This window comes from Antrostomus carolinensis, unplaced genomic scaffold (assembly GCF_000700745.2).
Source record: "Antrostomus carolinensis isolate BGI_N321 unplaced genomic scaffold, ASM70074v2 scaffold23947, whole genome shotgun sequence".
NCBI lineage: Eukaryota > Metazoa > Chordata > Aves > Caprimulgiformes > Caprimulgidae > Antrostomus > Antrostomus carolinensis.
Window position 1 is genome coordinate 39293 of NW_010328386.1, and position 18826 is coordinate 58118.

General features: G+C 38.4%; 1 protein-coding gene across 1 annotated transcript in view; it reads right to left on the reverse strand.

Moving 5' to 3' along the window:
- Nucleotides 1–18754, reverse strand: part of LOC104528277 (STE20/SPS1-related proline-alanine-rich protein kinase) — a gene marked incomplete at both ends in the record, with an annotated part of 55316 nt that extends 36562 nt beyond the window's left edge. Inside the window, 2 exons of the mRNA XM_029086019.1 lie at nt 7547–7676; nt 18653–18754. Of these exons, the coding sequence (XP_028941852.1) occupies nt 7547–7676; nt 18653–18754 (232 nt within the window). The remainder of the gene's footprint in view (nt 1–7546; nt 7677–18652) is intronic.
- Nucleotides 18755–18826: the final 72 nt, after the last annotated feature.

The following is an 18826-nucleotide window of genomic DNA, read 5'->3' on the forward strand; positions in this document are numbered from 1 at the left end:
TTCAAAAAGAGTTTTGCCCAGGTTGCATATCTTGCTGCCACATCAAATAAAGCAGTGTGTGCTTCCTCAAAGTAATTACATCGCGCTCATTCATGTAGAAATCTAAAATCCCCCGACAAGTAGCTTCTACCTGTAATTCTAACTATTTTAATATAAATTATGGAATTCTGGTAAGTCATGAATTGAGCAACATGTTATATTGGCCTGCTCATACGCTATGTTCTGTTTATGCTCAGTAGTTGGCATGTCCTAGCAGAATACAAATTGTGAATAAAAAACCTTTTGTTGTCAAGCTCTACAAACGTGGATTCAGTTACCAGCCGACTTAAGAACAATTGAGAGCTTTTCCCTCTGCACATCTGAAAACAGCACCGACAATACCTCATGACTGAAAGTTATTGTCCGTGGTTTAATTGCTATTTGCCTAGCTATTTTGATGTATTGTTTGTTCACATGACGTTTTCACTCAAATCACAAAGCTTTTTAACTCGGTGTATGAATTTCATTACAAAATTCTGAGCTCATCTCAAAAAAAAAAAAAAGTCTCAACAGGACTAACTAGTCATGTTTTTGCAGGATGTGGTCAGAGACAAATATTGACATGTCCTGTTCTGTCAGCTTACAGAACAAAGCCTTTAAAAATTCCAATAATGTAAGTAATAAAAGAATTGAGATTTTAAAAATTAAAACCTCTTAAGGAAGGAACCGCCAACTCAGCACAATTCAGCTGAAGTAAGACTCATCTACACCACTTTAATGAAGTTCTCATTCAGTAGACATCAAGACACAAATCCTCTCGTTACTTTGGATAAACAACTGTAGGTTGAGGCCAGGGGAAGAAAACAAATTTTTAAGCGATTAAGGATACAGAAATAAAGACCAAGGTTTTCCTTGATGTATCTTTTTCATTGATGTCAGTAGTTTTATCTACTTGTAGGAAACAACCAGATCTTTACTGTCAAAATAGATTCATACACAAAGGCCACACAAAGGACCAACAGAGAAAGCACACAGAAAAATTATTCAGACAATGCCAGGATGAAATCCTGACTGTTTCCTCAAGGATAGGAAGGAAAACTATAGTTAGTAACACTCCAAAACATTTTGGAAAAATTAGATTCCAAAAATAAGCCCTGTTATATCCCTGACCCCCCCCTCCTCCACCCCACTATATCACTTGCTTAAGTTCTGTGAGACCACAAACCGAATACTATGGGCTTACTACTGCTTAAAAACTCTTGATTGCAAAATTAATCCTAAACTATCCTTACGCACAAGTTGAAGATCTGTTCCTCTTTTGTCTACTGAAAGAGGATGAGATGCGAGATTTGAGGACATAAACTAGAGTCTGAAGTTTATTTATGCGAAAAGCCTTTCAACGCATTCCCCTGTGTTTTCTCCTCAGAGATGACTTGCAGTGGGATAGTCTTCAGCACGAGAATACAATGCACTGACAAGGCAAAAAGCTTTCTATGTTTAGAATAAAGCCAGTCTACCTTGGTTTCTTCTTCCTCCTGCCTTTTGAACACTCTATGCAAGACAGTACTTTGATAGCAAAGGCAATTTGTGCAGCCTGCATTCTCACTGGGACCTACATATAAAACCCATTTGAAAAAGTAGTTTCAAGTACTGAAGTAGGAGCCAGTAACTTAGTGGCCAAATGCCTCCTTCCTCTTAAAAGGGTTTCCCTTTCCTCCTCTGGCTCACAAGGTGAACTGGGGATAAAGATAAGGAAAATCTGCAGCTTTCCCATCTGGTCAGAAGAATCCTTTTGTGTCAATAAAGAGATGTCCTTCTCTAGCCTACTAAATAAGTAGAAGTGTGAAGTGTTCCAGAGGACTAGCTGTTATAAAACGGCACTATCCAAATAAGCGTTTCAGTTGAGAGATAACAGACTACATGACTAAAGCACAAACACACAGTGAAACAAAAATGTCCCAGACAATCATTTAGCATAACAAATTAGGGACACAGAAAATTATTGTATAGGATACATTTCAGTCAACCATTCCTTGTCAGAAGGCATGACTTCTTCAGGTGTGTTGAACCTTAAAAGTCTTCCAAAGCCTAACCCTCACAGGAGAGAATATACTAACTACACCACAACTAAAGCACAGACTGGTTTTAGCATCCAGTCTCTATCTAGAAAACTGATCTCGTATAATGAAAGCTCGGGTTCGATAAATCATAAAGCCTTTACAACCAGCTGTCTCCTGCAGAAGAACAAAACAAAGGATTATCAGTGGTCAGACTCAAAAAACCAGCTTTGTAAGAACTACAGGATTTTTACACTACTGGAAAAGTCATTCTGCTACAGGCAAGTTCTCTTTGACAATTTCAAAAGCTAGCAGTGAAATAATGCAATTTCAGTCCACATCAAGTTGCCTATTGTGAAACAGGAGTAGTAGGTGTCAAGTTGGAGTTTCATCTTGTCCTCACGTTTTTTGCTGTCATCCTTCTCTCTAGTGTAAGCACGCCCTTACAGCCAACCTGTTCCTTCATGCTATGAACCATGCACTCCCTACCATCCCACCCTCAGTGCAGCAAAGCCATTAGAATAGCTTTTAACTATTTTGGTTCATGCAAGACACCTTCTCAAGAGCTATTACACATGGCCACACTTCACTTCTGAAAGGATATAACCTAAAAGCAGTTTACAGCATTCAACTTTGCACATGTTTCACATAAAGCATATGAAAATCCTACAGGCACAGAGAGTCATCCAGGATTTAAGCTTATCTGAGTAATTTCCTTCAAGTTGTTCTAAATCTGACATAAAGGTATTCTTCCTCTTTTATTTAAAACAAACAAACAAAAAAAACCCAGGAATTTAACCCTCAAAGAACCTGTCTCCAGCTGGCAAAGAGAAGAAGGATCTTCAAACAAGTGTGATCAACTGACAATAACATTACAGTTTTATCTACCCCTCACTAGTCAAGTCTCAAAAAGACAGACAGCAAGGTGAGATGGCTGGACCATATCATTTGCACATCGCACATGAACACATCCTTCTTCATACAAGCATGTGATACTTAATTTATTCCCTGTTTTGTATAAAGGTCTGACACTTTCCACTCATTCATCACTGTGCACTAACTTATTGAAAATAGATCTAGAACTATTCCTGGGTTATTCAATTGTTGTATTTACCTTTTTGTGGGAGAGCAGCTTACACAAAGTCTCTGAGGTCTAGCTTATCAAAAACATGTTGCATAAATAATCCAGAAAAAACTTTCCAAAGATGATACAGGTCTACAAATACTTCGGTGATCCCACTGCATCTTAGAGAAGTAGCCTAAATGTTGTATCAGATGTTTTGGCTAGATAAATTATAGGAAATATTTTGAGGTTTGCTATGCAGTACTATGTTCCAACTTCTTCTTGTCAAATCTACAGAACAGAATAAAGAAATTCTGCCAAAAGCACATGAGAACAGGAATCTACCTTCTTGAACACAGATGTTTCTAGCATCAGAGTACAGCAAATAACTATCAATCACAAACTAATTTTTCAGGAAATAAGACAAATCAATGCTGTACAGGAAAGTGGAGAACCTATAGCGATGATCTGGAAAATATAAAAGTCTTCCTTCCCTCCACCAGTAAGCCCAGGTACACTATATTGCAGGAACTCTTCTAAAATGTCTGTCTTATTTGAAGACTAGTCAGCTATCACCACCAGTCATGATTAAAGTAACTTTTAAAAGAGCTCTACTCTGACTGACAAAGGCATTAACGAAATCTGTGGCTAGAAAGTGAAAACAGATACATTTAGATTAGACATAAGTTTATTTAATAGTGACTGAGTTCAGCTTTGAAATACAGTATCAGCCTAACTGATAGCTTTTTGCTTTCAGACACTTCCTTGGTAAGCAAACTTCTGCCCAGGGCCATACAGACCTCGGCACTTGCCAGCTAGGTATAATGCCATCAACACACTAAGATCAGATTGAGAGTCCAAGGATGACCATTAACTATGTTTGTGGCATTCAAGTAAACCTGTCAATAGCACACAGTTTAGAAAGGGAGGAAAGAAAAACTATGCCCACTACCTCCTCCTACCTCACGACTGTCACCTCTCTTTGTTCTCATTTCAGCTCTCCCAACAGAGATTGACAAGGAATGCTGATGTTCAACCTCAGCCTGAAAGAGTCTTTGGATTTTGGTTTTTTAATTTGTCAGAGAGGCTTTATTTAGTGCAACCCTATTGAAACAAGTAAAACAAATGAACCACCAAAAATATAGCCGCTGTGTTTATTAAGCACAATAAAGCACAGGTGGATCAAGGCGACAGGTTCTAGTGAAGATCAGCAGAAATAAAGCCACGCCTTACTACCAGAGAAATATTTTGTTACCCCATATAGTCATGTCACGTACTGCACACAGTCTTGCCTTTGAAGCTACAGTTCTAAGACAATCAGTACCCCAGTTTCCTTATCATTTTCCAATCCATTATACTATACTATATTTAGTGCAGAACATGGTTTTATCCCCCTGTGCTATCATGAATACTGTTCAAAGTGACAAGAACACAGCAGGAGACACAGAGACACAGTTAGCATCCTACCTGACAGCCTCGCATTTCAACACTGGAAAACCTTTAGCCCCATCAATCACAAAAATAAGATAAGGCACACGACAAAACTACGTTCCTGCTCTTTTTTTAAGAGGGTACCTACAAAGGAATTCAAGTCTTTTAGGTAAGATAAGGTGCCAATGAAGTTGAGGATCAAATTTTAGAAGTGCATCAGAAACAGACAGTAACCACAATGCTTCTCCTTTTGCCTGTCTTTGAATAGGAAATTGCACATACTGCAAATGCACCTCTGTGCTTGACACAGAAAGAAAGGTGTAGATGTGTCGCAAAGGAAAATGGAGTGATGCCAAACACCCAGGCAGTTTAATGCCCATCTGTGTGTGTCATCACCAACATTATCTTTTAAATTAGTACTCCATGGTCTTGTCCTCTTACATGCTAGTTGTGGAGCTCATCGAGAGCCTGGTACATTTCCAGATCTGGTATGAGAGCATCTTCCCATTTTAGCAATCCACACCAAAGAAATGTCAACACCACAGCAGGTAAGGAAAACCTGAACAAAAGTAGTCCACTTTCAACAGATGTTATCTTCTCCCCAACTTGTCATTTAAAATAGATGAGCCATCTAAATAAACAAGTTGAAAGGGAACAACTACAGCAACCCAAATTAGACTGCCTAGGCAAACTCCATGTTATAAACACTACCCAAGATTAAATTCCTTTTGCTGTGCTCCACATCTCAAGTATCTTAATAAAAATTATTTTTAAGTGAAAAAAGTATATACAAAAAAAATCCATAATCACCACTATTTCAGAACTTGCCATCATCAGAACTGGAATTTGCCTTGTCGAGGTGTCAGGGTAAGATTTGTGTGACCTGCTCCTGACCCCTGGTTATGTCCTTAGCATAACACCATTCTATAAGGCAAGCAGCTATTCTCTGTGACTGAACGGGTCACATACTCATTGCCTTTTCCCTCATTATCAGGTCCTGAAGGTCCTGTGAACCAAGTAGACAAACCAAACAGATTTCTTCTTCCCCTCCCTACCAGCCTCAAGATTCCTGGGCAGCAGGCCAATTACTCCCTGCTTTACCAGCCTTGAAGGTCCCAGGCACCCAGTCAACCCAGTGGTGGTGATGACCCCTTCACAGCACACGGAGCACTGTCCATAAAGTCAAGCAGTTACAAGTCCTAAGTAGGGAACTTGGACAGTGAGACTCATGACCCCCAGTGCCCAGGGATGCCTCCATCATCATCTGCTTCCTCTGAGGACAGAGTGACTCTTATGCTTTTATATGATTTTCGAGTTTAGATTATGATTGTTATATTGATACAGCAAACCATGTGCTCAGATTTGACTCAATCAACAGAGAGTCCAAGTAATTAGAAATAGTAAAGTTGTATTATAAATTCTGTATTACACTACTCATAACTATACTATAAAGATTCTGCTTGTAGAAATCCTGTGCCATTCTAATACTAAATTCTGTGCTATACTAATCACAATATCTTGTTAAGAAAATAAAGCTTTAATTGTATTTATTTTGTAGTGCCATCATCATTCTGTCAAGGATCCCTCCAAGAACCTGTCGGCCCCTTAGTGTCAGGTAACAACTGGTAAGCTTGACTAACAGATTCTTGGGAATAAATAGATGTTATTCTCTGGTGTAGAAATTTATCCTGCTCACATACACTAAAAAAGAAGGGTATGAGAGGGAACAACCAACACACAAAGACAACTCAATACAGCTGAACCTAAAACAAACAAGCTAAAAACATTCAGTTCTGACCCCCAAACACATCAAATCTCTCGTAAAATATGCTACTTAAAACCTATGATACATCAATTTGAATGGCCATCAAATGTGAAATGCAAAGGAAGTACCTCTGTTCCAGTTTGCAGAACTTATGTTTCCCTCACAAGTCCCACAGCTCTCAGGTCTGCTTGGGGTATCTTTTCATAATTTCATATACGTAGCCCACTTATACTCCCTTCACTATCATTTTTCCAAGGTTGTGATTATGAAGTAAAATAAAGTACTGCATTTTAAGAGCTTAATGAACTAAAGAGTATGAAGCTTAACTTAGGAGCCAAAAGCCAAGTTCTATATCTGGAATGAGCCCTCCTCTCAGTCATGTTACCCCCCATATAAGCCATCATTGTTTAAAAGGAAAAAAGTGAAACAAGGCATTAAGCACAAAAGTAAAATAAATTATATTCTGTTTCAATATTAATTTTACTCTAACTTACAAAAGTTGCAGAACGGGAATTGGGAATTCAATGCCACCAAGAAATAGCATATATCAGGCCAGAAAGCAAAGACGTTGCTTAGCTGTACTCACCTAACAGATGCCTAAAATGTCTCCCACTTTCATATCAGTATATAAAGGTAACTTGTGAATTCACAAAATTTATGGTCTAGAAGATATGCGTGCCATTGAACAGCGAGTACCATTATACATAACAGTCTGCTACCTAAGAGATTTAAAGAGATATTTTTCTTTAGGCATGATGAAAAATAATTAACTAACTAAATAAATCCATTTGAGCTCAGCACCTAAGGGAAAAAAAGGAAGAAGTACTCTGTTAGGTTGTCATTAGGTTAGATTATGTAAAAGAAGATGCTGGCAGGAGCATGGATCATCTTTAAAGGTTCTCTGAAAGAACACTTGAGAAGACCGAAACAAAGAACTGAACCACAGTTAATAAGGGCACATATGTAAGATCTATTATCATCTGTTAAACTAGCTTACAAGACAGAAGTCGAGGAAGAAAAGCTCCCAGGCACCCGAGCCCTCCTCCAGTTAACATTAGTTTTGTAATCACATCTGTACCGGCTTCCTGCAAAACACAGAAGAATCTAACTTCACTCACACTGCAATTTTTTTTTAAGGAAGAAGAAACAGAAAAAGTAGCAGCCCAAAAACTTGCAGCAGGCTTTTCCATCCACACTTGTGCTGCTCTTGCAGCACGGTCGGCAGCAGAGCTGTGCTGCACAGCACAGCACCCAGCTGGCACACTGCAGGCAGGACCCCGCTCCTGCTGTACACGGCAGCCGTCCTGCGATAAGGAGAAATGTGGATGTACCGTACCTGACGTGAATGAATCCAACAAATCCCTATCCATTCTGCACTTTCCTAACAAAAGGCATGAAAAAGAGCTGAAGTGAAGGATATGACTTGGTTTAAGAATTTATTACAAACACTAAAGTGGATTTTGTCTGTCATGTTATTATCCATTCATCCTCACAATGTAGGTCAGATGATGTAAAGGTAAAGAAAGGAGTAAAGGTAAAGAAAGGAGTAAAGGTAAAGAAAGGAGTAAAGGTAAAGAAAGGAGTAAAGGTAAAGAAAGGAGTAAAGGTAAAGAAAGGAGTAAAGGTAAAGAAAGGAGTAAAGGTAAAGAAAGGAGTAAAGGTAAAGAAAGGAGTAAAGGTAAAGAAAGGAGTAAAGGTAAAGAAAGGAGTAAAGGTAAAGAAAGGAGTAAAGGTAAAGAAAGGAGTAAAGGTAAAGAAAGGAGTAAAGGTAAAGAAAGGAGTAAAGGTAAAGAAAGGAGTAAAGGTAAAGAAAGGAGTAAAGGTAAAGAAAGGAGTAAAGGTAAAGAAAGGAGTAAAGGTAAAGATGTAAACATCTTTATTTGGATTTTTTTTTTTTACTTACAGTTTTACCAAAAACTTGCAATCCAATTCACAGAACCAATAACCATACAAAAGAACATGTGTGTAAAACAGAGACAGTTTCTTGCTGGTTCAGTATGATGTGGTTAGGTCAAAGACTGACTCAATGACCTAACAGGTCTCACTTTTTTTTTTTATTTTAAACTTTTTTTTTGTCATTCATACAGTGTTACACAGAAAAAAAACCCAAAACTTGAAGTATGTGTAAGAGGTCTTGACAGTTTCTGGTTTTATAGAGTTTGATAAAACTAGGTGAATTTTGCCCATGTTTTGGGAAAATAATAAATTTGTTCTTACTAGGTTAATCCAAAAGTGTATTTTTTCACATCATTGCTTAAAATACACTTTTTTAAGGTTTGTGGGTTTTTGTTTTTTTTTTAATCACAGCCTTCAAACTATCTGTCATCAAAAAAGAAAAAGCATAATCTCCAGGGCTTTTGTAGAAGAGGTGGTTTCTACAATAAACATGAGAGATCTTCCTCTACTTAATTAGCCCTCCAGAAAGCATATCAGTAGGGGCACTTCATTTTTCCTTCATTGATCTGAAGAAGCATGAACACTTTGCTCAGACACATGCACCACAAAAAGTAGCTTTTTTTCTACAATCATTTGAAAAGCTGCTAAAATAAACTTCCTTATCATTCAGTCAGTTGTCCAACAAAAGAACATCAGGTAATAAATCTCAATTTAAGCCAAAGCAGCTTATCTAGAAGAGAAAGGGAAAGCTGACATCATTCTTTCCTTAAAAATGTTGTATTCAAATTTGTTATTTCAAACATCTAGAGCTTTATCCTAGAGTCAACAGTCAAGACAAGAGTTTCACAGGAAAATCTTAACAGTAATACTTAAGTATTAAAAAGACCAACAATGCAATCTAGAAATACATGTATCAGGATGCAGTTCTTACTCAAGGGCAAAGCCTCCCATCAGACACAAGAGAAATTAAGAATTTCAAGAGAGTAGAAAAAACATAGAAATAACCAATAGAGGATAAAGTAATTGAAGTTAGAGAGAAATTCAAAAAAGAGCACCAACCTGCCCTCAGTACTATTTGGTTGCCTACACATTTGCGTTTTGGTTTAGAGCAAACAGGGCAGTTTTGAAATTAACACCCTCTCCTTGATCTTCCTCACAGAGCTTTAGTTTGGTTTGCAGAGTGGCTCTTGTGTGTGCAAAATAAACTCCTTTTGGAGGAACCTGAACTGGAAGTTCTTCTCCTGCAGAAACGTGCTTTAACTCCCAAAACAGCTAATGGTTGAGACCAATCTTTGGATATTTTCAAAAAAACAGGGCAGCTAGGATGTTTGGTCCAAGGAACTGGTGTAAATCTTGTTCAAAGTAAAACTCCAAACCCAAATACATTGTAGAGGCCAAACATTAACTGATTCACTCCCCTTATCTGCTCCAATTTCACCACAAACTTAGAGGCAAATCAGACTCTACAGCAGCAATGGCATCTTATCATACCCAATACACGTGCATGACACTGCCCCAGAAATAAGCTTTTCCTTCAAAGTTCAGAGATGTAAGGAAACTTTTTTTTTTCCTCCAGCACTCTTCTAATACAGAACAGTCCTTCCTAATAAAAGGCAAAATAAAACCAAAACCCCTTTCCTATTATATGTTCTACAACAATCTTGAAACACTCCACTATGTTACATGGCCAGATGTTTTTCCCCCTAAGATAAACTGCAAGATCTAATCATTAGTCAAAATATTCTCAGAAAAGAAACGTGGATTGTGATCATTTCATTCTCCCTGTTGTTTCATCATCAATACAGAAACCATTATTCCATATGCATACAAATCCTGGTATCTGGAGGGCAAAACTCACACTGGAAATGGCTCTGCATAACTACACGAGAACTTGGTATCTGGTATTCACTGTGGGACCAAAAGTTACCTTAGGAGGGTATCATCTGAAATCCACAGAACTCTGCCTAACTCCAACTTACATAAGCAGGATAAATTGAAGATTTGCTATGCTGAACCAGATTTCCTGCCTAGAAGAAATCTGTAGAAAGAGATTTACTGTTTATTTCTGAAGTAGCACTATAAAAAAACGCTGGTGTTGATTTAGTTGGCATGTTTTATTGTTTCTCATTTAGTTTGAAAGTAAACACTTGGAACAATTCTAATACCATGAATGCAATATTTTCCAAGTCTTCCGGATGTCACCTCGTACTGCATCATTCTCTTCCGAGAATGAAGAACAGCAATCTACCAAAACAAAGGCTGTATTGCTACTGCACTGTCACCACGATCTCTAATTAATACTGCAGTGTTGAGCTACAAAGCATCTTCAGCTAGTTCACTCCAATAGAACATGCCTGCTAGAATCCGAGTCCATTGTGGCCACAAACCAAAAACTTACCTATTTCTCATCCTGCTTCTCATGAAACAATAGTAGAGCTGGAGCAACATAAATGCTATCATATCATTAAATTTTAATCAGGTGATTCTAATCTAATTCCAATGAAGATCCTATTATTAGTCTGTGTTGGCTCAGAGGCTGGAAGCACAAGACACTAACAAATAAATTATAAGTTTAAATTCAGTCCTTCTAATACAATGTCTTCAAAGCAAAGAAGTGAGAAGGGAAAAGCAACTTTATAACTGAATTGTGATCCTTCTCAATATATTTCTTCTCAGAAATCTAAATCAATAGCTCAAGCTTATGATCTTGCCCATATTACTCCTACAGGACAGAAACCATGACCAACAATTATACGCACAACTTTTTTCTCGTCTATTAAATTAACTGGTTTTGTACCACTACCCTGAAGCAGGTATACTTGGCACATAGTTTGCTTACATCTATAATAATCATTTGTTTATATGAAGAAAACCCTCAGAAATTCAACACTGATCTCAGCCCTCAAGCCCTTTAAGTTCACACTACTTCTGAGAGCATGACTAGGAACACAGAAAACCTTCCAATTTTCAGTCTGTTTCTAGTCCTCATCTGTCTTTAAGTGTGTTAGCATAGCTCAGCTTAAAAGCTATGTAACATAATAATTACATCAGCCTTATAGGACATCCTTGAGTTTCACCTACATTTTACTTCTGATCAGAACACCTCAGAGGCAGTTAGACATCCACAGGAATAATTAGGCTAATAAAATGATTCAGAAATTGTTAATCATAAAGACAAAGGATTAATGGAGACAGCTAATTTATCACACTGGGGTTTCACCAAACTGTAGAGGAAAGTCACATACCTAGTCGAATACCTAGGGGCAAAGGACTGGAAATATTAACTCAATCAATGCCACAAACTTAATACTTCAGCTAACAACTGAATAACACTGTTCAAACTTTTCACTGAGCTTCTCTCAAGAGCAAGCTGAAGGACTGACACAAACAGCAACCCTGGAAAATTCACACCTGGGAATTATTCCCTGGAAAATCACACCTGGGAATTGTTCAGAGGGACTCTTTAAAAACCCACATCAGCATCGTTAGCATCTCACCACTGCCATGGAAACTTTCTACAAAACAGTCACCAATAACTGAAGTCCACCTAAACGCCAGGAAGCTTTTAGAATCCACACTTCACACTTATAAGCTTCTTCCCCTTTACTGCCATCCCCCAACTATCTATTCACTCTTGAAAGGCAAACAACTCTCAGCAACTAACTCTGACTTGACAGCAGTTTCAGGAAAAATTAGGTTCCTTCTGCACTTCCAGGTACAACATGATTGCTTGTTTCTCCCTGTACATTCTCCCCGGTGTTTCTCATTACTGTTTTCTTGTCCCAGGGCAGGTTTATTGTTCGGGTTTTTGGGTTGGTTTTTTCTTCCACATCATTTTAGTTTAGCACTCCTAGTCCCCCAGGCACACGTTAAATACCACAGCACAGTCTCCAGTCAGAAGCACTGTGCAGAAGGAAGCAGGTGGCAGAGAGAAGGAAGAGCTGCATTGCCACCACGCAACCCTCGGCTAGGCAAGGGAAGAGGACAGCTGCCAAACCCCATGAAAGATGCAAGAGACAAGAATTCAACGTGTAATGGTTGCTTCAATTACGGAGTTGATCACACAACCACACAGAACCTAGTACAGTATATATGGAGACTGACATAAGAAGGAAAAGGAAAAGTTTTAAAGCAAATTCTTCTCTCAAGGATTTCATACCAGCATTGCTTCATTCTGCCATTGCTGGATGATAACGTTTTTACATCCACAAACTTCAACTGTGCTACCCTTATGCACACCCAAAGACCTTCAAACTTCACAAGAAACAGTGAAATAATAGCAGAGCTGTCAGGATTTCATCCTACCATCAAGGCTGTGCTGCAAAAGGCAGAAATAAGTAAAAATCCACTAATTCAAAAAAGCTAATTATTTATTTACACAGGGTACCCAATATAAACTTCTGTCAAGTGTTATTTCCTTTAGGGAAAAAAAACCCAAACAAACCACAACAACAAAACCAAAACACCCAAACACAATTTCCTTTCTTTTTAATTCCGGGTACCAGTAAATTTCCTAGTGACATATTTATACTCCAAGTTCTTCAAGCAAATTGCTCCTCTGCTGGTGCTGCTCAGCTGTATCCCAATGACTTCAAAAAACCCAAGAAGTTAACAAGAGTAATTAACTAAACTTGATTTTTAAGATCCATTCTTTAAATTCCAAGAATTGCTATTATTACTGGAAATAAAACGAGGTTCTATCTACTGCTGTCTTAACAGTTATGAATTATTTTGGAAGGGAGGAAGGGAGAAGAGAGAGAGAACCAAAAGGGTCACACAAAAATTAAACGTAGCCACTATATTACCCACCCACACCTCCTTTGCACGCAGAGCTCACTGGTTTTGGCCCTCAAGCCAGCCAGAACAGATGTGGTTTTGTTTCCATTTAACAAAGAGAAGCTCCATTTGACAAGCAGATTCTGGAAAAAAAAAAAAAAAATACTAGTCTCTGACCTAAGGGAAAGTGATTCTTTACTGTAAGGAAAAAAAAAAAAACCAAAAAAAAAAAAGTAAAACAGTTCTAACGTTGTTTCAGAGCAACACACAAGCAGTGGTCCCACTGAAGATGCAAAGCCTTGCTGTTTCAAGGCTTAGTGAGAATCAAAATCATGCAATCCCTTCAAATTTCCACACGCTCACCAGCAGAACTGCTCCTCTTCTAGCACTCAAGTAACTCCTGTGGAGCCAGGACTTCCCAGGTCCCAGAAGTTTTGGACCTTTTCTGTAGGAAGAACTCTTCCTACAGGATGGGAGGAGAGAGAAAGCATAGAGACAGGAAGACCAAGCATAAAGGAGGTAGGCAGATTCCAAGAGCAGGAAAGCATAGCATACTTTCTGTAAATTATCATTACATAGCACCAGCCAGCTGTCAGATGTGTTGATTATGTGCTCCTTTACCCTTCCAGTTAACAAATTAACTTTAAAACAAGCTTTATTTGCTGGTTATCTGTAATCACAAAAAACCCAAAGCAATTTTCTTTATTTTCATGCCATTCAGGTTCTTATAAAATGCAATTAATCTTCTTCCTGACAAGTCTGAATTTGAATTGCATGAGCTAAAATTTTTTAAAATGTCACTAAATTATAAAACAAAGTTTGATTACTGAAACATTTACAAATCCTAACCTCTTTGAAGCAATGAAAACTACAGCCTTGTGTCCAATCTAGGTATTTCTAATGCAGAAAGTTCATTTTTGTTCAAAAAAGCCAAGACAGAGCTCCCTTCCCCAACATTATTACCCTCATGTGGAGAAAAGGTGAATAATTAACAACTAGGAGCTCTGCGCAGCCTTATTAGCGGCACAGCACCGTGAGTGTTCTACGAGATATTTTTAAATCGCATCATGACCATCTTTACTCTGACAATTGAATTAAAAGCCACCCCTTATAAAAATACTAAATGAGGATTTAACATTTCTACAGTTTCTTCAGAGGGTTATTAGCTGACAGAAAATCTTGACCAATTATTTCACAAAACATAAAATTTTAATTTATAAAATAATAAAATCCTCTTGTCAAGCTACAGATGTCTTAAGTTATGATTAACGTTATGAAGGCTACATTTAACACATGCATGTGCAATATGCTTAGGCTGCTGTGGTAACTTTTAGGATTGGTAAGGAACAGAATTTGCTTTGAAGCAGAATGAAGGCAGGTTCACCTTTCTTTTTACACAAAGTTCTCGTACAAAGATTTTGGGGAGTGTTAACTATTACTTATCAAATCATGCAGCTTCTTATGCAAGAATTACAGGGGCTTGGGACATTAATCTCTGCAAGAGCAAATATCAAAGTTTACAATAGCCTTAGTTGCTGGAGTGTGGTATTTCACTGAGCACAGTACAATCTAATTTGCAGCACATACATAAAAAACTACTGCAAAAGAAAGCCCTTCAACTGGTTTTTTCCACTCAAAAAAAAAAAATCTTAATTAAGCACAAGGGTAAGAAATTTTGGAAAGTGTGAATGAGACACAATCATCTGATTAACGGAAGAACACAGAACTGTAATTTTACCTCTAAGCATAGAGAGGCTTTTCAAAACAGCATAAACCGTGCTTACAGACTTGAACATCAGTTCCTGAGACCTCACTACAGAGTCAGAGGTGTCTGATAACAACAAATATTGGAGAGTCTATTCTCTGCCAGACAAAGAGTCATTAGCAATACATATGCAACAGGGGAGGAAAAAAAAAAAGTAAATAACATTCCATAGAAACACCAACAAAGACCCCAGAGCCATTAATGCAAGAGTGCCTCACAGGCTGCTTACAATCAGAACTCTCAAATCAGAACAGCGTGGAATGGTAACCTCTTCTACTCCAAATCCCAACACCTTCAAATTAGCAACACTGCACCTTATGAGGCAACAAGCCACAAAATATTTTTGAGCTCAAAGTTAGAAAGGTAAAACTAGACAAAAGCCTCAGTTCAACTAAGGTAACTTTTTTAATGAGTTGCAGCCAATACAGGTAATCCATCACATAGCGGTAACCCTTTGTTTTCCAATTAATTCTGGCTATTTTCTAGCCAAATTGATTTTACAAGTCAGTTGCAGCAGGAGAGATGAAAATTTAATTTCATAATGAAAGCTAGCACCCAACCTAATCACAAGATAATCCACTGCTTCTCCGCAATAGAAACTTCCTTCCTCAATTACCAATGTGGGCTGACAAACATTAAGTTACATCTAGCAGAAGAGCATCAACACCCATGCAGTTTTCAAAAAACAAGCGGAGTCACTTGTGCATATGAATTTAAGAAACCCTTTAAAAAACAAAACAACAAAAAAACCCAAATTAAAACACAAAAGCAAACAACAAAAAAACTTTCTAGCTTTAATGTTGCTTTATCTCATCCATGTGATGTAGGGCTCGTTACAATTTTAAAGGTACAAATACAATTTTAACACTATTCATTTTTCACATTTTTACATTGATTACCATTTAAATGTTTGTTCTGTGAAGATTCCTATTGCTTCTGAGGAGGAAAAAACCTTGCATATCTAAGTGACAAATTCAGAGACATCTGTTTCAGTTATTTTATTCAGAATATTTGGTTATAAACCCAAACTGAGTAAGAACATCTCTCACAGTATTGCTTTTATCGGCTTTAGCTCACAGGCCTTCACTAAATTAAATCTGGCTCTCCCCTAACAGCAATTAGAGTTCTTATCCCTGTAACTCCTACCCAAGGGATCCTCCTGTCCTAAGTTAGGAATGTCCTTCTAACTTCCAAACGGGTATGTGCATGGACAGTCTGTATCAATCTGAATTAATGTAAGAATTTCCTCCTCTCTTAACTCTCTAACCTACACATTTACAGATAGCAATCAGAACAGTTTCTCCCTGCTTCAGAAACGATTTGTATATAGGCATTAATGGGAAGAGCCTCTTCCCTGCATCAGAGCTACCAATCACGCAGCCATGCAGCAAGTCAAACAGGGAACCTGATCCGACAGAAAACTAACCCAGCAGAACTAGTTCTCTGTCAGATCAATGCGATCCTTTCAACAGCTGCCTGTTAGAGCAGATTAAATGTATCATGAAACTGCATACCGAGAGTTTACAAAGAACTGGCTAGTCACCTTAAAAATAAGCAAACATGGAATAACACCTCATAAGCAGCACTCCGTAAAGCCAGCATTTTCTCTTCAACAGGCACTTGAATCTCCCAACCATCACAAAGGAAGTAACAGAGAGAGAAGGAAAAAAAGCAACATCATTTGAAATCCATAAAATGTGGCCTTGGTTTTCAAAAAAGCATTTGGCTGGACACAGACGAGCAGTACGAAAAGTTCACATTCTCACACAGAAAAAGAGCAGAACTTCTCCAGCTGTGAAATCCACAGGATGAAGACAGCCCACGTGGCTAACAATTATTTTCTTTTCACGATCACCACCAAAACTTGTAAATGCCTCCAAGAACAGGCCATGTTATTTTTCTAATTTAACTGGAAAAGGGCTGTTTTAACTGAACCCATCCCTGAAGACACTATCCAGCTCCTCAGGGAGAGGTACATAGTCTTTCCAGAGGTGAAGGACTCTGTTTCATCAAGTGCTAGCTATTCAAGTTCACAGTGCAATTAACCCTGGCATGGCCAATGCAAAGAGATATAAACTGCTGCTGAACCAAGTTCAGATTGTAACCTCCTTATCCTCAGGTATAAAAAAGATGCTTTAAGAGTCCCTCACTAGGTTCATTAAAAAGAAACATTTATCCAACATCTCCAAAACTATGTTCGCACTTGGTCAAATACATAGAATTTTTAAGTGAGAGTTTTTTGAGGAAGTGGGGTGGGGGGCATTTGTTTGGGTTTTTTATTTTTAATAGTATTGAGACTGAATTTAATCTCTCAGTGGGTCACCTATAGTTAAGAAAACAAATACAAAGTGTTAATGAAAAAAGATGTATTGGACTAAGCACAAGATTTTTAAAACAAGCAGTACAAAATAAATCTCAGTGAGTTTGAAAGAAAGTCATGTTAGCAACTTAGGCTTAGTGAAAGTTCAACTGAAGTAAGACAAGTTCAGCATGTCCAAGAGTCTCATTCAATATAACCTGACCTTAATTTCCTCAGTAGGCATTCACTTTAGTTAAAGAAATAATATCAACATTTAATAGCACCAGGAGATAACTAGGAATAAAGTTTCACTGCAGATAGGTATTTGCCACTCCAATTTAGCATCCACCTGTATAATGGATGTATGCTTATATATAAATATTTAGAAATACATTTTGCATATCAAAACACACAAGCTTTTAAGTGGAAAGGAGAAAGTGAAAAGGACTTTCTAAATTAAACTCTCACTAAGACATTCTACAGGTACTGCAAACAAAATAACTACTGTTTAAATAACTTATATGACTTATGTCACACCCTAGACAAGGATTAATCCAACACCTTTGAGGTCTTTACCTTAGAAGAGGGGTTTGCTCCTCAGCAAAGATACAGCTTATGCTGGTAGAATCACTGCCACTCAGCTAATTTAGATCTATTCCCCAGACCGTGTTAAGTCCTCTGGCCAGTAAACCCACGCCCATGGAGAGGCCTTCACTGGCAGCACTCACTTGACACAGAGCACCAGTCTGGTCCACACCAGCCACCTCCAAGGACAAACACCTGAGCCCTCATCCCTCCTTAGTCGCTTTTCACAGCCCAGGAAGTGAAAACAGAAACACAAAGGCACCACCTGGGTCATCCCATTTTAAGGAAGAAGTACTTTTCTCAACTATTTTGTTTCTGCCTGTGGAAAATAAAAAGCCTAATGACAGAGCTGAGTACACACAACTTGCAACCCAGATCAGTAACATGTAGTTCTGGTTATCATTAGCCTGACAACAATTAGCAATTGCTGTGTAACACTGAAGATAACCAACAGCATCAGCAGGCAAGACTCCTGGATTCTTTTTCATTTGTGTGGCCTCATTCATAAGGAACAGCAGTCACAGCCTTAGAGCTGCCCTTTGCCATTTGCAGTATTTGCTAGCGATTTAAAAAGTTATATAAAATAAAAGCAAGTTTTCCTAAAGTAGTTATTTAGCAACTAGCACATCTAGGTCAGGAGACAAAAAACTTTCCATACGGTTAAGGAGAGACACCTTTTCGCACAGTAAAATTCAAAATAATCCAATCCCAAATATAGGGGATGAAGACTGAACACATCTGATCTGCATTAGGCAGACACGTGAACAAAGCACTGAAGAACAATACGAGAAAGCCCCCTACCTACAGGGCCCTGGGAGGGGGGTGGCAGACGGGTTAAACCTCAGACAGCGAACCAGGACACAAGCAGGGTGGCTGGGGTGCGACCAAGCTGTAATCCCTGGCTGGCCTTACCTGCCAGCGACTGGCACAGGAGCTGGGCCGAGGAGCACAAGGAGACGGGCGAAAGATTAAACGGTGAGGGAGAAGAGGAAAGGGTTTAAAAATATATACTTTAAAAAAATTAAAAGGAAGTCACCACGACAGCAGCAGATCTAGGGGTGAGATTTACCTCCCCCATGAAACCACCGGAAAAATGCAGAGTAATCGAAGCGGATGCACGCACATGTGTGCGCCCACAGACAGATACACGCACACAAGGCACAGGGAACGCATCTGCGGAGCTGCGGGTCTCACTGCAAACCGGCAGGTC